Source organism: Peromyscus leucopus, chromosome 6, assembly GCF_004664715.2.
Source record: "Peromyscus leucopus breed LL Stock chromosome 6, UCI_PerLeu_2.1, whole genome shotgun sequence".
NCBI lineage: Eukaryota > Metazoa > Chordata > Mammalia > Rodentia > Cricetidae > Peromyscus > Peromyscus leucopus.
Window position 1 is genome coordinate 69,421,169 of NC_051068.1, and position 20,277 is coordinate 69,441,445.

Genomic DNA, 20,277 nt, shown 5'->3' on the forward strand with positions numbered 1-20,277 from the left:
GGCAGAGGCTGATGGATCTCTGAGTTTGAGGTCAATTTAGTATACTTAATGAATACAGACCAGCCAGGACTACACAGTGAGACCCTGTCTCAAAGATAAATAACTACGTAACTAATCATTCTTTGACCTCCCAGACATGGACTGTTCATTACCAATCAGCTCGTCCCTAGACTGTGACCATGGTGCTGTTCTCTACGCACCTCAGTGGCCCTGGGACCTAACAGTGGATCCACAGCAAAGCTTCTCTTAATGACAAAGGAAAGGAATCTGAGGACCTGTCAGGGATGGAAAGGAGAGGAAGGAGCCATCTGCAGAGAAGGAAATGGAGGACATTTCTTCAGGTCAACTCCTCACATGCGATGCTACCACTACTTGAAGCAAAAGGGAAAAATTTGCCAAGCTTTATTCAGGTTGCAAAGGCTGCAGCTAGCACTTCTAAGTCTAGATCCAACCCTGTCTGTACAGTCCCCGGGCAGACTCAGCCAGCCCCCCTCCAGTCTCACTTCTTGTCCTCCTCCTTCTTGTCCTTCTTGCCGTCCTTGGTGGCCTGGGAGGCCAGAGAACCCATTGCATTTCGAATGGCTTCGTTGTTGGGATCCACGCCTGGAAGGTTCTCCAGGACACTCTGAAGGAACTCTGGATCTTGCATCACATCGTAGTCATCCTCCTCCTGAAAAAGGACACCGTGAGCTGAGGGGGCGCTGGGTCAGGAGCACGATGCTGCCTACTCCTGACTGCAGGGGTGGGGTGTACCACCAAGGGAAGGGAAGGGACAAGTGAGCGAGATCCGTGCCCACACATGGTGTGAGCATTACCAGAAGCACAGAAGCCAGAGACCTCTGCTAACTGGGCTCAGAGGATAAACCCGACACCACCACGTGCAGCTTTCCTGCGGGGGACGCCCAACACTCCTTTCCCCAAGACCTCTTGGGAGGAATCCCATAGAACTATCCAGATCACTCCCACTAGAAAATTCCAGGACAACGGAACACTCCTCCAATTAACTGTTACCTTGGCAAGGTTTACAGATAAAAAAAAAAAAAAAAAAAAATCCCACATCTATGTCCCTCAGAGGCCTCCTTTATGAAATGCTAGGGAGGAATGGCCCAGGCCCTAAAAGGCTGAGGATCTAAATACGGGGATCTCAAACCCGACCAATCAGAGGTCGTTGCTGGCCTCACCTTAACTGGCTCCGATGTATCCATGGCTGAGCTGGCATCCATGTCAGCTGACTCTGCCTGACCAAACTCTAGGAAAGGAGAAACACATCTGCTCAGCGCCATCTCCTCACTATAACCTCTGCCAAGGCCCTGCCACGCAGCCCTGGCTCACCTGCCCCCTGCAGGGACATCTGCATGGCGTAGGCAATCTGCTCCTCTTCAGTCATGCTGCTTAGGTCAGGAAGGCCAGCGCGGCCAAACTCCTGCTGACTGATGGTCATCTTCAGAAGGGCATCGTCTGAGTCTGGGAAAGGACGGAGGGCAGGGAAGACCTAGTGGACATTCCACAGGGCTGGCCGTGCCCCTCCCCAAGCCGAGCCCAGGCTCCCCACTCCAGCTGCAAATGCCCCCCCTCAGGCCCGGGACTTGAGAATCCACCTCTTTCACCTTCAGTCCCAGATGCAGCAATTCCAGCCTCGGCTGCAGAGGCCGCAGCAGCCCGCCGGGCCTCCTCCTCCTGACGCTGCCGCTGCTCTTCCATAGAAACACGAAGGGCCTGGTGAAGAGCAAGACAAGCCAGTTACTGAGAGCCGCGGCTACACTGTGCCTCGAGGACACAGGAGGGCGCCTGCCAGTCTGTGCTAACGGGGAAGAAGAACCTCAGAGACGGGAGTGAAAGGGTCTACGAAAGCCATAGCAGGGAAGCGCTCAGGACTGTCTAGTCCCACCACCTGGCCATCTGTAGAGAACAGAACCCCAGCCAGGGTCAGTGGTTGCTTACTAGAGCCAACTCAGGATCAGCACTGGGATCTACTCCAAACTCAAAGTCACTGGCACCAAGACCCAGCATGGCACCTCCTTCACCAGCCAGAATAGGAGAACTGATGAGGGCGTCAGCCAAGCTGGGCCCGGGAGGCACTGTCACCAGATGTGATCCAGTTCCGTCCTTGCCATTCAGTGTGTTCACAAAGGCCGTCAGCTTCTCTGTGTTCACCTCCTGCAGAGCAGAGAGCACAAGACAGACAGACAGCTCCTTCACTCACTGCGCCTCACCATCTCCAGAGTTGGGGGGGAGGTTGCCCTGCTCATAACCAAGTGGATCAGATCCCACGTCCTGTAATCCTGACTTACCTCTTCCCCAAAATTGATGATGTCAACATTCACTTTTTCTTTCTTGAGGCGTTTGGCTAGTTTCACCAGCTACGAAGAAATGAAGAAATTGATTCTATGTAGAGAGGACTGAACTTGCCTCAGAGAGCACGCAGAAATCCAGCAGCCTACCAAAGATCTGACACCACATTGAAATCACACATCCACCACCCCCAGATGCCGCGCCCAACACCTCTGCCCAGTTCTAAGTCCTTCAGGACACTGCTGAATGTAACCGGCTCTGCCTGAGGGCTGCCGGGGACTCACGTCCTTCTCGTTGTCCTCCACAGGGCTACCCACGAAGGCGATGATGCGCATCTTGTGGTTCTTACCCTGCCGGTGCTTCAGAGCCAGCTTGGAAAGGAAAACAAGTTCCTCCTCGTCAGTGCAGGAAGCATGAGTTCCTCCCTGGGTCACCCTCTCCTCTTCTCCTTACATGATCTAAGAGCCTCAAGTCTACCATCTTTCCGCTGTGCCTCAGTAGATCAAAGTGTAAGACCACTTCTCAGTTCTCAGACTTTCCCTTTACATTCCTCACATTCGTCTGTCCCAACCTTTCTATACTGAGTAAGCTTCCTCCAGGTCAGTGGTTCTCAACCCGTGGGTCACGAAATGGGTTGGGGGTTGAATGACCCTTTCATGGGGGTCACCTAAGACTAGCAGAAAACAGACATTTACATTACAGTTCATAACAGTAGCAAAATTACAGTTATGAAGTAGCAACGAAATAATTTTATGGTTGGGGTCACCACAGCATGAGGAGCTGTATTAAAGGGTCACAGCCTTAGAAGTGTGAGAATCACTGCTCTCGGCCATCTCTCGTCTTGCTCCATCTAGCTCTAGATTACAGTTCTGAAGAAAAATGGTCACTGATCCTCCCAGCAGGGAGCCAGCAGGACTCACATGGGCCACTCGGATGCCAGTGCAGAAGGTGATCTTCCCCTTGGGTTGGACAGTATGGAGCTTGGAGAGGATGCGGCCAGTGTCAGGGGTGAGTGTGGTCAGCACTTCACAGTCACTAGGTGTGAGCAAAGCATGGCAGTGAGTTCAGACCTCACACCTGCCACCCAGCCACTCCCATTCTACTCCTCTTTAGTTTGGATTTTTCCAGACAGGGTTTCTCTGTGTAGCCCTGGCTGTCCTGAAACTCACTGTGTAGACCAGGCTGGCCTCGAACTCACAGAGATCCGCCTGGCTCTGCCTCCCAAGTGCTGGGATTAAAGGTGTGTGCCACCACCGCATGGCTATTCATGTTTTCTTTAGAGACCTTAAAAACGACTTTTATCTTTTTTTTTTTTTTTTTTTTTTTTTTTTTTGAGACATTTCTCTGTTTTTTGCGCTTTCTAGCTCATTGTAGCCAGCTGCTCCTCACACGATTGCTGCTCTCTCCAAGTGCTGGATTAAAGCATGCGCCACACGCCCGGCCAGACTTTTATCTTTTTAAGATAGGGTCTCCTGGGGGCTGGAGAGATGGCTCAGCAGTTAAGAGCATTAGCTGTTCTTCTAGAGAATCTGGGTTCAATTCCCAGCACCCATCCACATGGCAGCTCACAACTGCCTGTAACTCAAGCTCCAGTGGGTCGGACTCCCTCTCACAGACATACATGCACGTCAAACACCAATGCACATTAAAAAAAAAAAAAAAAAAAAAGAAAAAAAAGATAGGGTCTCCTGAAGGACAAGATGGTTCACGCTTTAATCTGCGTGGGGTCAGCAGAGGCAGCAGATCTCTAATTGATGCAGCAAGCTATATAATGAACTGTCTAAAAAAAAAAAAAAAAAAAAAAAGCTGAAGAGATGGTTCATTGGTTAAAAGCAGTAAAACAGTTACTGCTCTTGCAGAGGCCCCAGATTCATTTTCCAGCTGTAACTCCAGTACAAGGGGATGTGAACCCCTTTTCTGACCTCTGTGGGTACCATGCATGCATACATACAGAGATGCAGGAAAAATTCATATATATACATATAAAATACAAAATAAGTACATTTTAAGAAAGAAAGCAAGAAAACCCGAAAGGTTAGGGCTAGAGCTAAGTGGTAGAGCACTTGCCTAGCCCCCAGGAGGCCCTGGGGTCACCCTTACATAAAAATGACAAGAAAACGTCAACAGCTGAGCATGGTGGTGCAGGCCTGTCTCCCAGAACCCGGGAGACAGGGGTAGGAGAGCCTGTGTGAGTGTAAGACAGCCTGAGGTACATATCAAGTTTGCAGTTAGCCAGAGCAACACGAAAAACTGTGTGGAGAAAAAAAAGTCAACACGGCCTCCCCACCCAACAAGCTGCGCTGACTTCAGAAGGAGGTGGGAAGCACAGGAAGGGAGAAGCGGCCTGTGCTATCAACACAGGGCAGCCACCTACAAACCCTACACGGAGCACCACCCACCTTCAGAGCCCCACTCCTGGGTCCCACGTACTTGGCCAGTGTGATGAGGCCCACGTTATTCTCAGGGTTGCTCCGGGTCTTGGAGTGACATACGATGTTGACAGCATCCTGCTGGGCCTGCAGCCGGGTGGGAAGGAAGTCTCCGTTCCGCATGTACTCACTGTTGTCCACACTGTCGGGTTAGGGAAAAAAGACCAACTCTTTTTTTTTTTTGGTTTTCCGAGACAGGGTTTCTCTGTGTAGCTTTGCACCTACCTGTCCTGGATATCGCTCTGTAGACCATGCTGACCTCAAACTCACAGAAATCCACTTGGCTCTGCTAGGATTAAAGGTGTGCGCCACCACCGCCTGGCCTGGGACCTACTCTTGATGACCCTTGAGTTTGACCAGGAGTTTTTCTAGCCAGTGACACTGCTTGTGCTAAGGGAGGGAGCAATGCACAGAAGAAGATGCTTTGTCGAAAGTCAAACTCTTGCTCAGTGATAACTTTCTCCACCTTATAGAAATGTATCTGATAATAAAGAGAACCAAAAATAGCAAGGGGGTTGATTTATTGAAAAAAAGCAGAAACAGGAACATCAGGTAGTGCTGAGGCCCAGGTTCATGTTCTCATTTTGCCACCTCCTTTTTTAAAATTGTATTTATGTGTATGGCCGTTTTGTCTGCACGTATGTACTCATGTGCGTGCCTGGTGCCTATGGAGGCCAGAAGCGGGTGTTGGATCCCCTGGAACCGGAGTTCCAGACGGTCTGAAACATGTCGATGCTGGGAATTGTCCTGTGTAAGAGTAGCCAGTGCTCTTTTAGGTTAATTTCTTCTCTAAGAAAGTGCTTATTTCTCTAAGGCCCACTCTTTCATTGGGAATTGGGTCTCTCATACCAGGGATCCACGGATTGAACAGGTCAAATAAAGTGGCAAGTCCAAATATAAAAACAAGAGGCTTCAAGCAGGGCTTGGAGGAACAGCTACGAAGTGGGGGAAAGGTGAGAGGGTGAGAGGGGCTTTAGAGAGAGAGAGAAACTGACGGCAGTGACAACAAAGCGCTGTCCTCAGCCACTGGGGAAAACAGACACCTTGCCACCTACGCATGCACCCTTAAAAACCACATTGTTGAGCCGGGCGGTGGGGGCGCACGCCTTTAATCCCAGCACTCGAGAGGCAGAGGCAGGCAGATCTCTGTGAGTTCGAGGCCAGCCTGGTCTACAGAGTGAGTTCCAGGAAAGGCGAAAAACTACACAGAGAAACCCTGTCTCGAAAAACCACACTGTTAATGTTAATCCCAGGATTCCAGAGGCAGGAGGACTACAGGGAATTCCAGGTAGGGCTACGTAGCAAGATTCTGTCTCAAACAAAACACCACACTGCCGGCCCAGCTTTCCCTATCTCCAGCTTGATCTGAATGGGGTAATGTTATTTGTATTTCTTAGACCTGCCTTCCCTCAGCAGCATGCAATTCTCTCCTTCACACCCAAAATCATAACAAAACTGGACCTAGGGTATTACCCAAGCTTTCCATGACATCAGACTTTTAATACTGACTATAGCCAGGATGCAGTTCTGTGGTAGGTGCTTGCCCGGCATGAACAAGGCCCTGGCATCCATCAAGCAATCCATCTGTCAAATACAGGACAGGCCACAGAGCATGGCTGCAGGCTCAGCTACTTAGGAAGTCAGGGGAGAGGCGGTCTGGATTCCAGGATCCTAGGGAGCCAGCCTAGGCAACATACTGATTTCCCACCCCATCCCTCCACACCTCTCTCCCTCAACCTTAGTCTCCCGTGGAAACAGGACCCTTCTATGCAGAAGATGGCACTGAACTGACCTTCCTGACTCGGCCTCCTAAGTGCTGGGATTACAGGTATGTACCAGCATGTCTGGCTTGAGATAACACAACAAAAACCGAGCTCCAGTGAGCTCAAGGCTAGCCTACTACCCAAGTGTGATACAGTCATAAAAACTAACAAGAGTGGGGGGTTTACACACCTCTCATCTCAGAACTCAGGAGGCAGAGGCAGGTGGATCTCTGTGAGTTTGAGGCCACCCTGGTCTACAAAGTGAGTTCCAAGACAGCCATGGCTATTACAGAGAAACCCTGTCTCAAAAAAAAGCCGGGCAGTGGTGGCGCACGCCTTTAATCCCAGCACTTGGGAGGCAGAGGCAGGCGGATCTCTGTGAGTTCAAGGCCAGCCTGGGCTACAGAGTGAGATCCAGGAAAGGTGCAAAGCTATACAGAGAAATCATCTCGAAAAGCAAAAAAGAAAAAAAAACAGAAGGAAAGAGTCTGACTTAAGACTAACGTCAAAACACATGTATTTTAAAATAGCCCGCTACAGAAAACTGACGCCTAGAAATGAAGACCGCTGGAAACAGGCGGGCTCTCACTATCCCATGCCTGGGCAGTCACACTGATGGCTAAAGTCTCCGGTCCTCCTCTTTCCTTTTACAAATCAACCTAAACTTTTTGGGGGGACGGGGTGGAAACAGGACCTTGTTATCTACTCCAAGCTGGCCTCACCTCTTGACACTCCTGTCTCAGCCTCTCCTGTGCGTGATCACAGGTGTGGACCACAACACCTGGTCAGATCAGTGTTCTTAACCAGTGCCAGTCTGCACAAAGGTCTGCTCCATCACCCTCAGAATTTGTGTACCCACCGAGGTACACAAGAGAGTGCAAGCTCTTCAGTAGTGATTTCTTCCTACAGTGATCCATTCCACCTTAAACCAACCATCTCTGTTAAAAACCTGAGGACTCCCCAAACCCCATGGCACTAGAGCACTCTACTCTACAGAGCGCCACCACACATATCTTCCCTACGTGTACTATGAGATACGTAACCACAGTTCTCCCAGAATGTGCAAAAGGTTAAGTGCCAGAAAACAGACCTTGGATTCCAAGTCTGTCTTCCTTCTACTTTAACATGCTCTCTCCTAGAAGCCAACAACTTAGAAAACAGAGGACGTGAGATTACACTTTAATTTCCGATGAACAACAGTAACTTTTTTTGTTTGTTTGTTTTTGGTTTTTTTTGTTTTTCGAGACAGGGTTTCTTTGTGTAGCTTGGTAGCCCAGGCTGGCCTCAAACTCGCAGAGATCCGCCTGGCTCTGCCTCCCAAGTGCTGGGATTAAAGGCGTGCGCCACCAACGCCCGGCTCTAACAACAGTAACTTTTAAGATTTGTTTGTACTGTTTTTAATTGTATGTGTGCCTACAGAGGTCAAAGGCACTGGATCTTCTGGACCCGTCAAGAAGGCAGCTGTGTAGATACAATGTGGGTGTGGAAACTCAACTCAGGTCATCTGCAAGATCAGCAAGTGCTCTAAACCACCAGGCCGTCTCTCCAGCTGCACTGAGTAACTTTTAAGAGAAACATTTGGATTGTACTTAAAATCACTTTTTATACTAAAAACTACTCATCATTTGCCTGAAATTCAAAGTTAGCTGGGCATTCTGGTTGTGCTGTTTTGAGACAGTCTTGCTAGGTAGTCCTGACTCATGGAATCCCCTGCCTCACCTCCCAAGTGCTGGAAATACAAGCCTGAGCCATTGAGTCTGGCAACATGTGCTATTTCAGCTGGCAATGCTAGCCAATCTCCAAAGGTAAACATGAGCCTGGTGACTCAGGCTTATAAGCCCACATACTTGGGAGGTGGAAACAGAAGATTCCAAGTTCAAGGCCAGCCTATGTATCTTCTTGACCAACGCTTCAAAGCCAGCCTGAGCTATGGTGTCAAAACTCCATCTAAAAAATAATGATGACAAGTAATAAAAGAATAAAAAGGGGTGTGGCTGTGGCTTATTGATGGAGCACGTTCCCAGCATTCACAAGGCTCTGGATTCAATTCCCAATATCTACAAAAACAAAACCCTTTTGTAGCCCTGGGGGGAAAAAAAATGTCCTCAGCTTTATTTTTTTTTTAATTTCTTTTTCTTTTTCAACTCATAATAGGTACTCATCCCAAGTATGAAACTGATAGTTAATTCACTGGAGAACAGTACTGTCTTTTAATTTGACTCTTGCGTATCACGACCACTAAAATTTGCTGTGTGACTTGAGCAAATCACCCAGACTCCTTCCGACTCACTAAGAAATGAAGGGCTCTTTTCCCTAGATGCTGCTATAAGGTTTACGTGAGGAAAAGTACAGGGAAAGGCAATGAAGTTGGAGACGAGTGGATGGGGCGGTTGGCCTCTGCCCCTAGCTCCTCCACCGGAGGCCCGGAAGGCAGGGTCCGAGAACCAGGCTCAAGGCAGGCCGGTCTGGGAACCGGGGTTCCGGGGCCTGCGTTCCTGGGCCGGGATGACTCAGGGAGTCGCCGGCCTGTCTCCCGCGGGCCCCAAGGCTACACATCGCCCGGCGGCCCCGTCCCCACCCCAGGCCCTAGGGCCTCGGCGCCAAGCGCACCCGCGACCCGGACGCGCCCCCCGGCCAGGGCCGAAGTTCCTCACCAAACCATAGTGCTCTCCAACACCATCTTGCCACCTTCCCTCTGCGGACCGGCTCCGGGACTGGCTAACAACAGCGCCTCCGATTGGCCGAGCGCTCGTCGCCAATCACAAAACTCGGCCGCCCCGCCGCCCCGCCTCCGCGCCCCGCGATGCGTTCTGGGACTTGTAGGCGCCGCAGCCGTGGAAGGACAGGTAATCCGGCGGTGCCTGCTGCTGTGCTGTGGAGTTGGCTCCTAGTCCACAGCTGCTGACAGACGCCTGGAGACGCTGTGAGGGCTCTGCACAGCGGGGCCTGGTGCCAGGCGTTAGCCCTCTGCAGTCTGAGACAGGAGGGTTGTAATTTACTCCTTCCTCTGCTCTTCTCTGTTATGTGGGTTTTTGTGGTTGCCGTTTGAGAAAGAATGCCTGCAAAATTCGCTGTGGAGCTGAGGCTGAATTCCTGGTCCCCCTGCCTTCTCCTTCCAAGTGCTATTAAAAGGTACACCATCGTACCCAGATCTGAACTGCAGTTTCGAGGCCAACCTGGGCTACATAGAGCTACATACTGAGACTTTCTTAAACACACACAGACACCGCGCACGCACGCACGCACTACTGTGGATGGCAGTTCGAGCATGACCTTTTAAAAAGTGCCAGATCAGTCATCACATGCGAACTCCCTGTTTGCCATTGTCCTTTGTTCATCCAACTGCTACAAACACTTACACCCACCGGGCTGGGTGGCGCACGCCTTTAATCCCAGCACCCGGGAGGCAGAGGCAGGAGGATCTCTGTGAGCTTGAAACCAGGCCAATCTGGTCTACATAGCAAGCTCCAGCCAGTCAGTGCTACATAAAAAGGCCTTGTCTCAGGCCAGGTGAATCCCAGGGAGATCTCTGTATGTTAAGTTCTAGGACAGCCAGGACTATGTAGAGACCCTGTCTCAAAAAACTAAAACAAACAAACAAAAAGGAAAGACCGAAAAACTAAAACAAACAAAAAAGAAAGACCGTGTTTTGAAACAACCACCACAACAGAAAGTCCAAAGTGTCTTAACTCCAGCAGGAAAAAGCCAAATGCTGCCGCTCTGAGGCATCTGGAGCGTGCAATGTGATCAGCCGGACTCCAGAGGGCGCAGTAGCTCCACCACTCCAGCTCTGCTACCTGCAGCAACCCGGCTCCTCTCCTAGGCTGTTCCTCTCCGGAGCTGCTGCCCTCCCTGCCGACTTCTCACACTGCTGGCCATTTGCAGGATCCCGAGGTCTTCATTGCATCTTAAGTTTCGCCTTCACGGCGTCACACAATGACCTCTCAGGGCCTCTCCAAGGTGACTCCACCTCAGGTGCTCTCCACGGCTCCCTAAATCTCCCATAATCTCCCATCTTTCATTCCTCCAGAACCAGTACCAAGGTGTGCTGACCTTAGGGAAACACTTTTCCTATGCCTTTGCTTTCAAGGGACAGAGAAACCCTTGGGCTTTTTTAAAAAATTATTTTAATTTATGTGTGTACCACCTGTGTGCAGGTGCCTCAGGGGTCAGAAGAAGGCATTGGATCCCCTAGAGTTGGAGTTACGGGTGGTGATGGGTGCTGGGTTCTCTGGAAGAGCAGCAAATGCTCTTCTTACCACTAAGCAGCTCCAGGCTTCCTGCCTTTAAATAAATCTGGATCCTGAGGAGTCTCTGATGAATGGGGCTTTTGTCTTCAGGACATTTCCAGGGGTTCCAGGGCAGCATCTGAGGCTTCTTCCCAGCTCTATCAATCTCTTTAACAGTCACAGCCGCTTCATCAGCACCAGCTTGAACCCACTCCTGTCCCGAAACCTCCAATGCCAGGCAAGCCAGTCCATCATCTCCCCATTCAACTCGGGTTCTCCAAACACAGGCAGAATAAAGCCAGATTCCTGACCAAAACCCCACAGTAATGGCCCCTACCCCATTCACGACAGTCCTAAGTCTCCTCTGCGACTTCATGAACCCGGAATCCACTCTGCGTTCTTACCTTCCAATTCCCAAAAGAATGGTCCGTAATACTTTCCCTAAGCACTTAGCAGCTTTCCTAGCCCAAAGTTCCAGACTCTTCTACATCCCTCCAACATGATAATCCCAAAGGCCTAAAGGCCATGTGGTTGTGTTTGCCACAGAACTGGTTTTTGGAGAAAATGTAGAAGAATTTGGAACTTTGGGCTAGAAGAACTTTTGAATACTGTAAGCAGAGCTTACTGGGCCATTCTGACAGGAAAGTGAGACGCCAGAAGACTGGGAGAAGCGTGGATTGTGGAGAGCTGGCTCATGTGGATTCTGAAGAAAACAAGGCTGTTTAGATTGTGTTTCCATTATGGCTGTATTCTGCTGCATCCTGAGAACTTGAGTGAGACTGAATTTTAAGCTTAGGAGTCTGGCAGAGGAGCATTCATGGCAGATGTCTTAGTTTCTTTTCTTGTTGCTGTGATAAAATACAAAAGCAGCTTGAGGAAGGGCTCACTTTAGCTCATTTCTTCTTGTTCTTGTTTCTAGACAGGGATTCACTATACAGCCCTGGCTGTCCGGGAACTCACTCTGTAGACCAGGCTTGCCTCAAACTCACAGAGATCTGCCTGTCTCTGCCTCCTGAGTGCTGAGATCAAAGGTGTGCTGTAGTTGGTATTTTGGGGGGGCCGCCAACAAGCTCCCAAATAAAGACATGGAGACTTATTATTAATTATGGATGCTCAGCTTTGGTTTAGGCTTGTCCCACTAGCTCTTTTAACTAAATTTTTTTTTGTTTTGTTTTTGTTTTTGTTTTTGTTTTTCGAGACAGGGTTTCTCTGTGTAGCTTTGCGCCTTTCTGGACTCACTTGGTAGTCCAGGCTGCCTCGAACTCACAGAATCACCTGCTCTGCCTCCCGAGTGCTGGGATTAAAGGCGTGCGCCACCACCGCCCGGCTTAACTAAATTTTTTTAAGTAGGTGCTAAAACTTGGTTTTGAATTTTTATTAAAAAAATATATTTGCAAACATATAAAATTTAGGATGAAAAATGCTCATTTTAAAACATGTAATAACTTAATATTTGCAAACACACACAGATGGTATAAAATCCACACCACTACGAAGGTTAACGAGGCGGCCCTGCACTCATGGAACCAAAGCTTCACGGTGGTGCGGGCTTCTCGTCTCCACGGAAAAGCCGAGAAGCTGGTACAGCGAAGTCACGAGAGCCACATGGCCAAAGCAGGACGAGCAGAGACCACTCCCAGCACGGACACGCTTCTTTAGGGTTCACAGCTAAAGGGAAAACAACTTTGCATTTTCCCCACTTCAAAGTGATCGATGCTGCAACGCAGCATTTTAGAGAATGACGTCAGCTCTGAATCCACGTGAAACACTGCATTTCCCCTGCTGAAACTCGAAGAAAAAAAAACTAAACAACCCAAACCAAAAGCCCAGCAGGCTTGTTGAGGCCCTGGCTGCTCGTGGAAATGCTCTCAAGCGTGGCCTCTGAAGTCCACTGTAAGGTGCTCTGCTCAGACCCCAACACTGGATTCTTGAAAACAGGGCACTGTTAGTTCTAGCAGGGACTCTGAACACAACTGGAGAAAATCAAAGGCAGGCAGGAAGAAATACGGCCCACAGTGGATGTGCCGCAAGGACACAGGACTCAGGCCGTGACCCTGTCCTTGCCCCGCACAGGGTCCTGCTGTGCCCTCCTCTCCCTCCAAGTCAAGAGCGATGGCGAACTCTGCTTTGCAAACATTAGGCACCTTCAGTTTCACATTGCATTGTTAGTATTACAATGGCAGCTACAGCCTCCACTACTGAAAGGAGAACACTTCAAACATTCTTTGGGGGAAGAGAGCAATAAGCTGCATGGTTTCCAAAGACTACTTACTAGTGGAGTCAATAGCTTTATAATCCCCACAAGAAGATTCAGGCCACAGATACAACGAATGCTTGCACATGCAAACTCTGGTCACTGGTATCTACGCCAAGCCTGGGCCAAGGCCTTGAAAGAAATACCACTGTCCAGGGCCAACTGTGCACAGCTCATATGGAGACTGCAGGGGATGCCTCTCCCGATCCTGACGGGACTCAGGGTCCAGTAGATCAGTGGCAGCGTCCCGAGGCCCAGGAGAGGTGTACAACTGGGAAGAAGGCAGTGTGGGAGGGATGGGGGGTCGGCTGGGGTGTGCATCCACTCAAAGACGTAACATTAACCACAATGAAAAGAAGAGCAGTGTCACTCACTGGTGACGCCCCAGACACACGCTACTCCAAACTCTGGGCTGCTCGTCCCAGAGCCTTTGACCACAGGGGTGAGGGGATGGGACGTGTACACAGGTGGGCAGTGGCCTCACTCAATGCAGTCTCCTGGGCTCTGCCAACCTAGCAAGAAGCATCTCCAATGTCCCTTTCAGTTCAGCTAAGGTTCCAGCAAAGACACTGTAAACACGCAAGCTCCGTTAGCAGAGGGTCTCAGTCGTCGCCTGAATGAGGAATAAGGCAATGGGCCGACTGTGAGACCAGGCTCATCCAGCTGCAACTAGCCAAGCTTGGCCTGGCTCTCTGGGGACTCATTCTGGCCTGACTTCCTAGTAATCATGATCTGGAACTTCTGGCTTCTGAATCTGAAGTAAATGCTTGGAATATATAAATCTGGGAGCCGAAAGGGGTTTCCCCTGTCCAAGTCTCCATCACTTCGGCACTTAGAAGTCTGAGGAAGCCTTCCAGGAGACTCTACTGCACTTCCATCAGTCATTCCCAGGACTAGGGTGAGACGCGACACATCTGACTGCAGACACTCTTCAGGATACCCATCTTCCCCTCCCAGAATATCACACACTCAAAAGCATCAGCTAAGTTCAAACACCTACTGGAAAAAGAATGCTTTTTTTTCATCTGCTTCCTGATGTCCACTGAGACCACACGGGGGGGGGGGGGGGGACCAGACCTACAGGAGTGTTCACTTTAGGAGAACAGTCCGGTGGTTCCGTGACCACTTCCTACTGTCAGCAACAGATCCGCTCACTACAATTCTACCTTCCTTAGATGACGCATCAACAATTTTTGGTTACTAAATTTACACACTATCATGAAAACAAACTATCCCTAACTGAGTATGAGAAAGTCTAGGCTTCCCTGAATTCTGCACATTTCACATATAACTAGGTAGACATCAAGAGAAGACTCTGAACTGAGAAGCAGAAACATTGTCCAAGAAGCATGTGGAGATCAGCATGAGCCAATCCAAGTATTCTTTAGCCTAAAAAACTAAGACCAAACTAAAATAAGTAGTTAATAAGTAATTCTCTAAAATTTCAGCTAGAAAGAAATGGATGAGCCTTTGATTGAGTTCCCATTAAAGCTTAAGTGACTACTCCTGTGGTACTGCCGCATCCGTGAGCACAGTCCTGGCGAGTCCTTACACCAGCTGGCTGAGCCAGCGGGTTCCCACCCATCATTACATAGTGCTCAGAAAAGTAAGCAGTGCATCTTAATTGGTTAAAGACTACAAAACGACCTGCATCATAGAAACAAAGACTTTTCATTCAAAGAAGATCTCAAAATTACTATTGCTGAAATCATCAACTTCTACATTAAAATATTACTAAACACCATTACATGCCATAAAAGAATAAATAGAAACCATGGCAGATCAATAGCAGCATCACAAAGCATCTTTCCAGTTTCACACTGCGGCTCCAGAGCTCACAGCCCAGGGATACCCTGGTGAGGTTCTGCGTCTCCCACTTTCTTTGACTCCATCGTCTACCACGAAGGAAGAGCAGTGAGGACGGCCGGCCCTTTTCTGCATAGCTTGAAAACTGCTCTCAGCACATCCGAGGAATGGAACCAGAATGGCTTTGTCAGATTGGTCCACTGGTCCTTTTGTCAAAGTGTTAAGGAAAACAATCAACAAGAACTTGAACTGTTTAGACAGAAAAGGAAAATAAGGCTGTGTGTCACAGACAAACTTGACACTTCCAAAGCACTGGGGAGTTTATTAAGAGCAAAGCCTCCGGTAGGATGTGGATCTGGGCAGCCCAGCCTCTGCTTCCCAGGTTCCCAGCCTCCTCCACCAGAGCCCAGGCCGGCCTGAGTCTGCACAGGGCAGGACCGGGACACTTAACGAAACACAAAGAAATCCCACAAGTTTAAGGCCCAAGCGGGGTGCTCATAGAAAACATACTTCACTTGAACAAATACCTTCTAAAGAACCAACTGAACTCTGATCCTTAGAACTCGAAGCTACTTTGTGGAGCTGACATTCAGTTCAGCCCTTTAGGCCGGCAGTGGAGGAGGGCCTGGGCTCCCCTGGGCTCTGCTACAAGGCTGGGGGCCCCAGCCTGAGGCCTGGAAAGTGAGCTGACAAACAGGCTCCTCCTTCCACACCCCACGGAACTCAACACAATGGTCTTTTCTGCTGTCTTTGTCACACAAATGTCTGCTGGTGATGCTTCACAGAGAAACCTCCATCAGCACTGAGAATGTCTCTAGAAAACAGCCTTAAGGAACAAGGCTCTCTCAAAGGCTCAAACTCAGGCTTCTCAAAGCTCCATGTTCTACTGAGATGTTCCATTTGGAAGCCTGCTTGTTTTTGAGGTGCACCCTTGACCCTCACATTGACTGTACTCCAGTCATAGGTTGTGGCTGTCCTTCTTCTTGGTCAACACCTGCAGGTAGACTTCATGAAGTGTACTGAGGAAGCCAGAGTCATTCTTTATTAGATGTATCAGTGTGTCCTGGAGCTGAGACTTGCTGAGAATAATGGAAGGCTTTCTCTGATTTTCTGGCGTTCCAACAGTGAGAGGAGAGGGAGAGCTTGCTTTCCTCTCCAGGTCTGTGGACCTGGGGACTGTCTGCTGGGACACACTGGGGGACAGCAGGATAGAAGACACTGCTGTGGTTGCTGCAGTGACCAACGCAGGGCCTGCAATCTGAAGGGTTGGAGCAAGCACCATGTTGCTCAGGGAGGCTGAGGGCACTGCTCTGGCTGCTGCCGTCTTAGAGGGAGGCTCTAGGAAGCTCTCAGGGGTGGCCAGCCGGCCAGCTGCTGAGGAAAAGCCAGGTGCCACTGTACCTTTTCCAAGCGGCACCGGCGGCGGCGGCGGCGCGGCCTGTATTTGGTCATGCTGTGGGGTCAACCTGAGTTTCTGGAGCAGATCAACGCTGGGGAGGGATGTTCCAGCGGGGCTTGACAGACTCACTGGGGCTCTGAAGGGGCTTAGCTCAGGAACTGGCTGGCTCAGGAGTGGAGTCTTCTGTCTGGTGTGGTCTTCACTGCTTGCATCATGGTGCTATTCCGAGGTAAGTGAGGAACCTGTGTGGTGGGAGCTTCGGCTGGCAGAGCAGGACTGAGGACCGGGCTCAGCGGGACGGTGTAGCTTGGGGCATGCTTTTCCCCTGACTGGGCAATGGAGGCGGGAGTGATGAGCACGGGGGCGGTGACGTCAGGCTGGACTGTGTGGGGAGCAACAGAATGGACACCCAGGTTTTCAGACTGCGGCGCGCCCGCTGACTGCTCGTCATCTCCGGGCGGCTTCTCCACGTCTTCTGACTCGAGACCCACAGCTGATGGTTGCTCCTTTGGCAAAGAGGTTCCAAATAACTCTTCTTCTGTCAGATGTTTGTGACCCGATGGAGCAGACTTATCTTGTAACCCAGAGGGTGTCTCGTCTAGTGTCTCGGTGCTTCCCAGATTGGAGAGCTGAGTGCTTGGCTGTAACCCAGGGCTGGAGATATTTGAGCCGCCCATCTGATTCCTCTCATACTCATCCTTGGCCCTGCTGAGCATCTCCAGGATGTCGATGGGCCTCTGGTCGTTGCAGCCATTGGCCTGGCTGGGACTCTGTTTCTCTTGAGCAGCCTGCTGGGATCTCCGTGTCTCCTCTTTGACCACATCAGCCATGAGTTTTGCGATGCGGTGACAGTCATTCTTGTCATAAAACCAGATACTGTATATCGACAAGCTTGCATTTCTATACAGAAGAAATGGTTCGTGGAGCTGAAATTCCAAATCTTTATTCACTGGTTCGACCAGGTTGTGCATGTTCAGTCGGTTGAGAATGGTGAAACCATGGTGAGGTGAAGCGGACCTTCGATACACAAATAGCGGACCTTCTATATCAGCCTTCTCCCACTGGTTGGCTTTAGGGCAGAAAGTGTAGAGCGCGACGTGGCCCGAAAGGTCTGCGATGCTGGTGATATAGGGGTCGCGTCGCTTCAAGGCCGCCAGACTCATCTCACGCCCTGCTCGACTCACCGACTCCATCTTGGATCCCGGAGCCGAACCTAGCTCAAATAACCAACCAAACAAATAAATAAGTAAATTCTTAAAAAGAATAAAATGTTTCAGTCAGATGATGCCCACATGTCAAGTAAGATGACAACCTTTATTTAACAACGTAAGGGCATTAGCAACCCTTTTTTTTTTTTTTTTTTTTTTTTTTTTTTTTTTTTTTTTTTTTTTTTCGAGACAGGGTTTCTCTGTGTAGTTTTGGTGCCTTTCCTGGATCTCGCTCTGTAGACCAGGCTGGCCTCGAATTCACAGAGATCTGCCTGGCTCTGCCTCCCGAGTGCTGGGATTAAAGGCATGCGCCACCACTGCCGGGCAGGTATTAGTAACCTTGACAAAAGATACTTTTGAGTTTTGGGAACAAAAACTTTGTTTGGTTTTCGAGACAGGGTTTCTCTGTGTAGTTTTGGTGCCTGTCCTGGAACTACTCTGTAGCCCAGGCTGGCCTCGAACTCACAGAGATCCACCAGGCTCTACATCCTGAGTGCTGGGATTAAAGGTGTGCTCCACCACCTCCCGATGGAACAAAAGCTTTGGTTCACTAGACAATGGGGTAAAGGAATGTGGTGGTGCTTGCCTGTTGATCCTGGCACTTGGAAAGAGAAGGCAGGAGAATCAGGAGTTCGGCAGCCTCAGGCACAGAGGCAGTTCTAGGCTGCTCTGGGTTACACAAAACCCTATCACAAAACACAAACAATGGTCTCTTCAGATGCTTGCAGCCCACTTCTTCCTTGCAGGGTATATCCTCTGTATTTTCACCTTGCCTCTGAATAAGACTTTTCTATTGAAAAGAAAAAAGAGAGGGGCTGGAGCGATGGGACGGTGGTGTGAACGAGAACGGCCCCCATAGGCTCATGGGTTTAAACACGTGGTCACCAGGGAGTGGCACTTGTTTGAAAGGATTGGGAGGTGTGGCCCTGTTGGAGGAAGTGTGTGTCTGGGGGTGGACACTGAGGTTTCAAAAGCCCAAGCCAGGCCTAGTGGCTCTCTCTTCTTATGGAGCTGGATGTAGAACTCTCAGCTCCTTCTCCAGCATCCTGTCTGCCTGTGTGTGGTCATGCTTCCCACCGTGATGACAATGGACTAAGCTTCTGAAACTGTGATCAAGCTGCAATTAAATACTTTCTGTAGTTGGTTTTGTTTTGTTTTGTTTGTTTTGTTTTCTCTTTTAGGGACCCACCACCCAGCTCCCAGATAAATACACAGAAACTTATTCTGACTTATAACTTCCTGGCTTTATTTCTAGCCAGCTTTTCTTTAATTATCCCATCTACCTTTTGCCTCTGGGCTTTTATCTTTTTTTATTTTTATATCACTTTTCTTTCCTTCTTATTCCATGTCTGGCTGTGTGGCTGTGTGCCTGGCCCCTGGCATCCTCCTCTCCTCCTTTTCTCACTCCATCTCTTCTTGTTCTTTCCTTCTATTTATTCCCTCTGCCTGGCAGCCCCACCCATCCCTCTCCTGACTTGCTATTGGCCAGTTCTTTATTAGACCAATCAGGTGTTTTAGGCAGGCAAAGTAACACAGCTTCACAGAGTTAAATGAACACAACATAAAAGAATGCAACACATCTTTGCATCATTAAACAAATATTCCACAGCATAAATGAATGTAACGCAACTTTCTTTCATAAGAGTTTTAGTGGTCATGGCGTTGATTCACAGCAATAGAACAGAACAGTGACTAAATTGGATGGTTAGGAGTATTAACTGTTATTTCAAAGAACCTGAGCTCAGTTTCAAGCATCCATATCAAGTAGTTCAAAACCACTTGTAACTCTAGTTCTAGGGAGATCTGATGCCTCTGCATCAGGCAGGGACTCTGGCGGCGTGGAGACTCCGGCTTCTTGTAGCTACAGCCTGTGCTGGTGACTGCAAAGCCATAGGCAAGTGGCTTTTTTGTGAATTTGTGCCCCAAAAGTTGGACACCAGATGTTGCACAAATCCTAAGTGGTTTTATAAAAACCTGGAGCTGGAGCCAGACATTGGGGTAAATGGTGAAAGATCAGAGGAAACAAGCCACAGCCACTTCTCAAAGGGGCAATTGCTGCGGTGAGAGTTGGGGAGGAATAGAGAAGTGAATAGCAGGGTACATGAAAGTGATCTGATCGGGAAATGGGGAAGGGGTGGCGGCTTTAATTAGGGAGATGAATCCAGGAGCAAAGATAGAAACTGACAGTAGGGGTGTCTGGAAAGGTCACAAGGAGTCATGTTATCAACATTTACCTTTTAAAAACACAAAACTGGCCGGGCAGTGGTGGCGCACGCCTTTAATCCCAGCACTCAGGAGGCAGAGCCAGGCGGATCTCTGTGAGTTCGAGGCCAGCCTGGGCTACCAAGTGAGCTCCAAGAAAGGCGCAAAGCTACACAGAGAAACCCTGTCTCGAAAAACCAAAAAAAAAAAACACAAAACTATCCCAGACGGTGGTGGCGCACACCTGTAATCCCAGCACTCGGGAGGCAGAGGCAGGTGGGTCTCTGTGAGTTCAAGGCCAGCCTGGGGTACAGAGCGAGATCCAGGACAGCCAGGGCTATAGGGAAATTCTGTTGTGGAATATTATTTTAAGATTTGTTACATTTGTTTATGCCGTGGAACATTTGTTTAATAATGCAAAGACGTGTTGTTGGTTAAGCGGGTGGTGCTTGTGGCTGGTCGCTGCCTGTTGCAGCCAGGCCCACAGAAGGTTCCTGAGCTATGGTTACCTTTCTAGAGCTTTATTGGGGGGGCGGAGAGAGAGAGACAGAGAGAGAGAGACTGAGCGGAGTGGGGAGAACACAGAAGGAGAGAGTGCCAACGGAGAGGGCACAGAGAGGGCCCACCCGCTTTTTAGGCTGGGACTCCCTCGCAGGCTGATGACGTAATTAAGGACGCAATCCTTACATATGTTG

The 20,277-nt window shown here is 49.6% G+C and overlaps 2 protein-coding genes across 3 annotated transcripts; both read right to left on the bottom strand.

Annotated features, from left to right (window-relative positions):
• Positions 1–380: 380 nt before the first annotated feature.
• On the bottom strand, positions 381–9,239 carry Psmd4 (proteasome 26S subunit, non-ATPase 4). 2 transcript variants are annotated; one of them, XM_028857398.2, is made up of 10 exons: positions 9,139–9,239; positions 4,723–4,863; positions 3,213–3,327; positions 2,577–2,663; positions 2,292–2,360; positions 1,942–2,157; positions 1,608–1,716; positions 1,333–1,464; positions 1,182–1,249; positions 381–670 (listed from the first exon to the last, which is right to left on the bottom strand). In XM_028857398.2, the coding sequence occupies exons 1-10, from the start codon at positions 9,162–9,164 to the stop codon at positions 500–502; spliced, it is 1,134 nt and encodes a 377-aa protein (XP_028713231.1). In that variant the 5' UTR covers positions 9,165–9,239; the 3' UTR covers positions 381–499. The 2 variants fall into 2 exon arrangements, with proteins under 2 accessions (XP_028713231.1, XP_028713229.1); XM_028857396.2 differs by having other exon boundaries at positions 1,599–1,716.
• A 6,483-nt stretch (positions 9,240–15,722) lies between these two features.
• Positions 15,723–17,380, bottom strand: LOC114683198 (mRNA-decapping enzyme 1A-like). Its single transcript, XM_037206875.1, is given in 2 exon segments — positions 15,723–16,360; positions 16,363–17,380. Coding segments are annotated over 2 exon segments (1,632 nt in total). The 5' UTR covers positions 17,366–17,380; the 3' UTR covers positions 15,723–15,731.
• Between the last annotated feature and the right edge of the window lie 2,897 nt (positions 17,381–20,277).

What these genes read in the sequence shown, in the direction of transcription:
- Psmd4 (XM_028857396.2), bottom strand. Translation starts at nt 9,164, where the DNA reads ATGGTGTTGGAGAGCACTATGGTTTG. An exon ending in CTGATCCTGAGTTGGCTCTA is followed by an intron (nt 1,717 to 1,941) that starts GTAAGCAACCAC and finishes GCTCTTCACCAG; the next exon opens with GCCCTTCGTGTTTCTATGGA. An exon ending in GATGTCCCTGCAGGGGGCAG is followed by an intron (nt 1,250 to 1,332) that starts GTGAGCCAGGGC and finishes CTCCTTTCCTAG; the next exon opens with AGTTTGGTCAGGCAGAGTCA.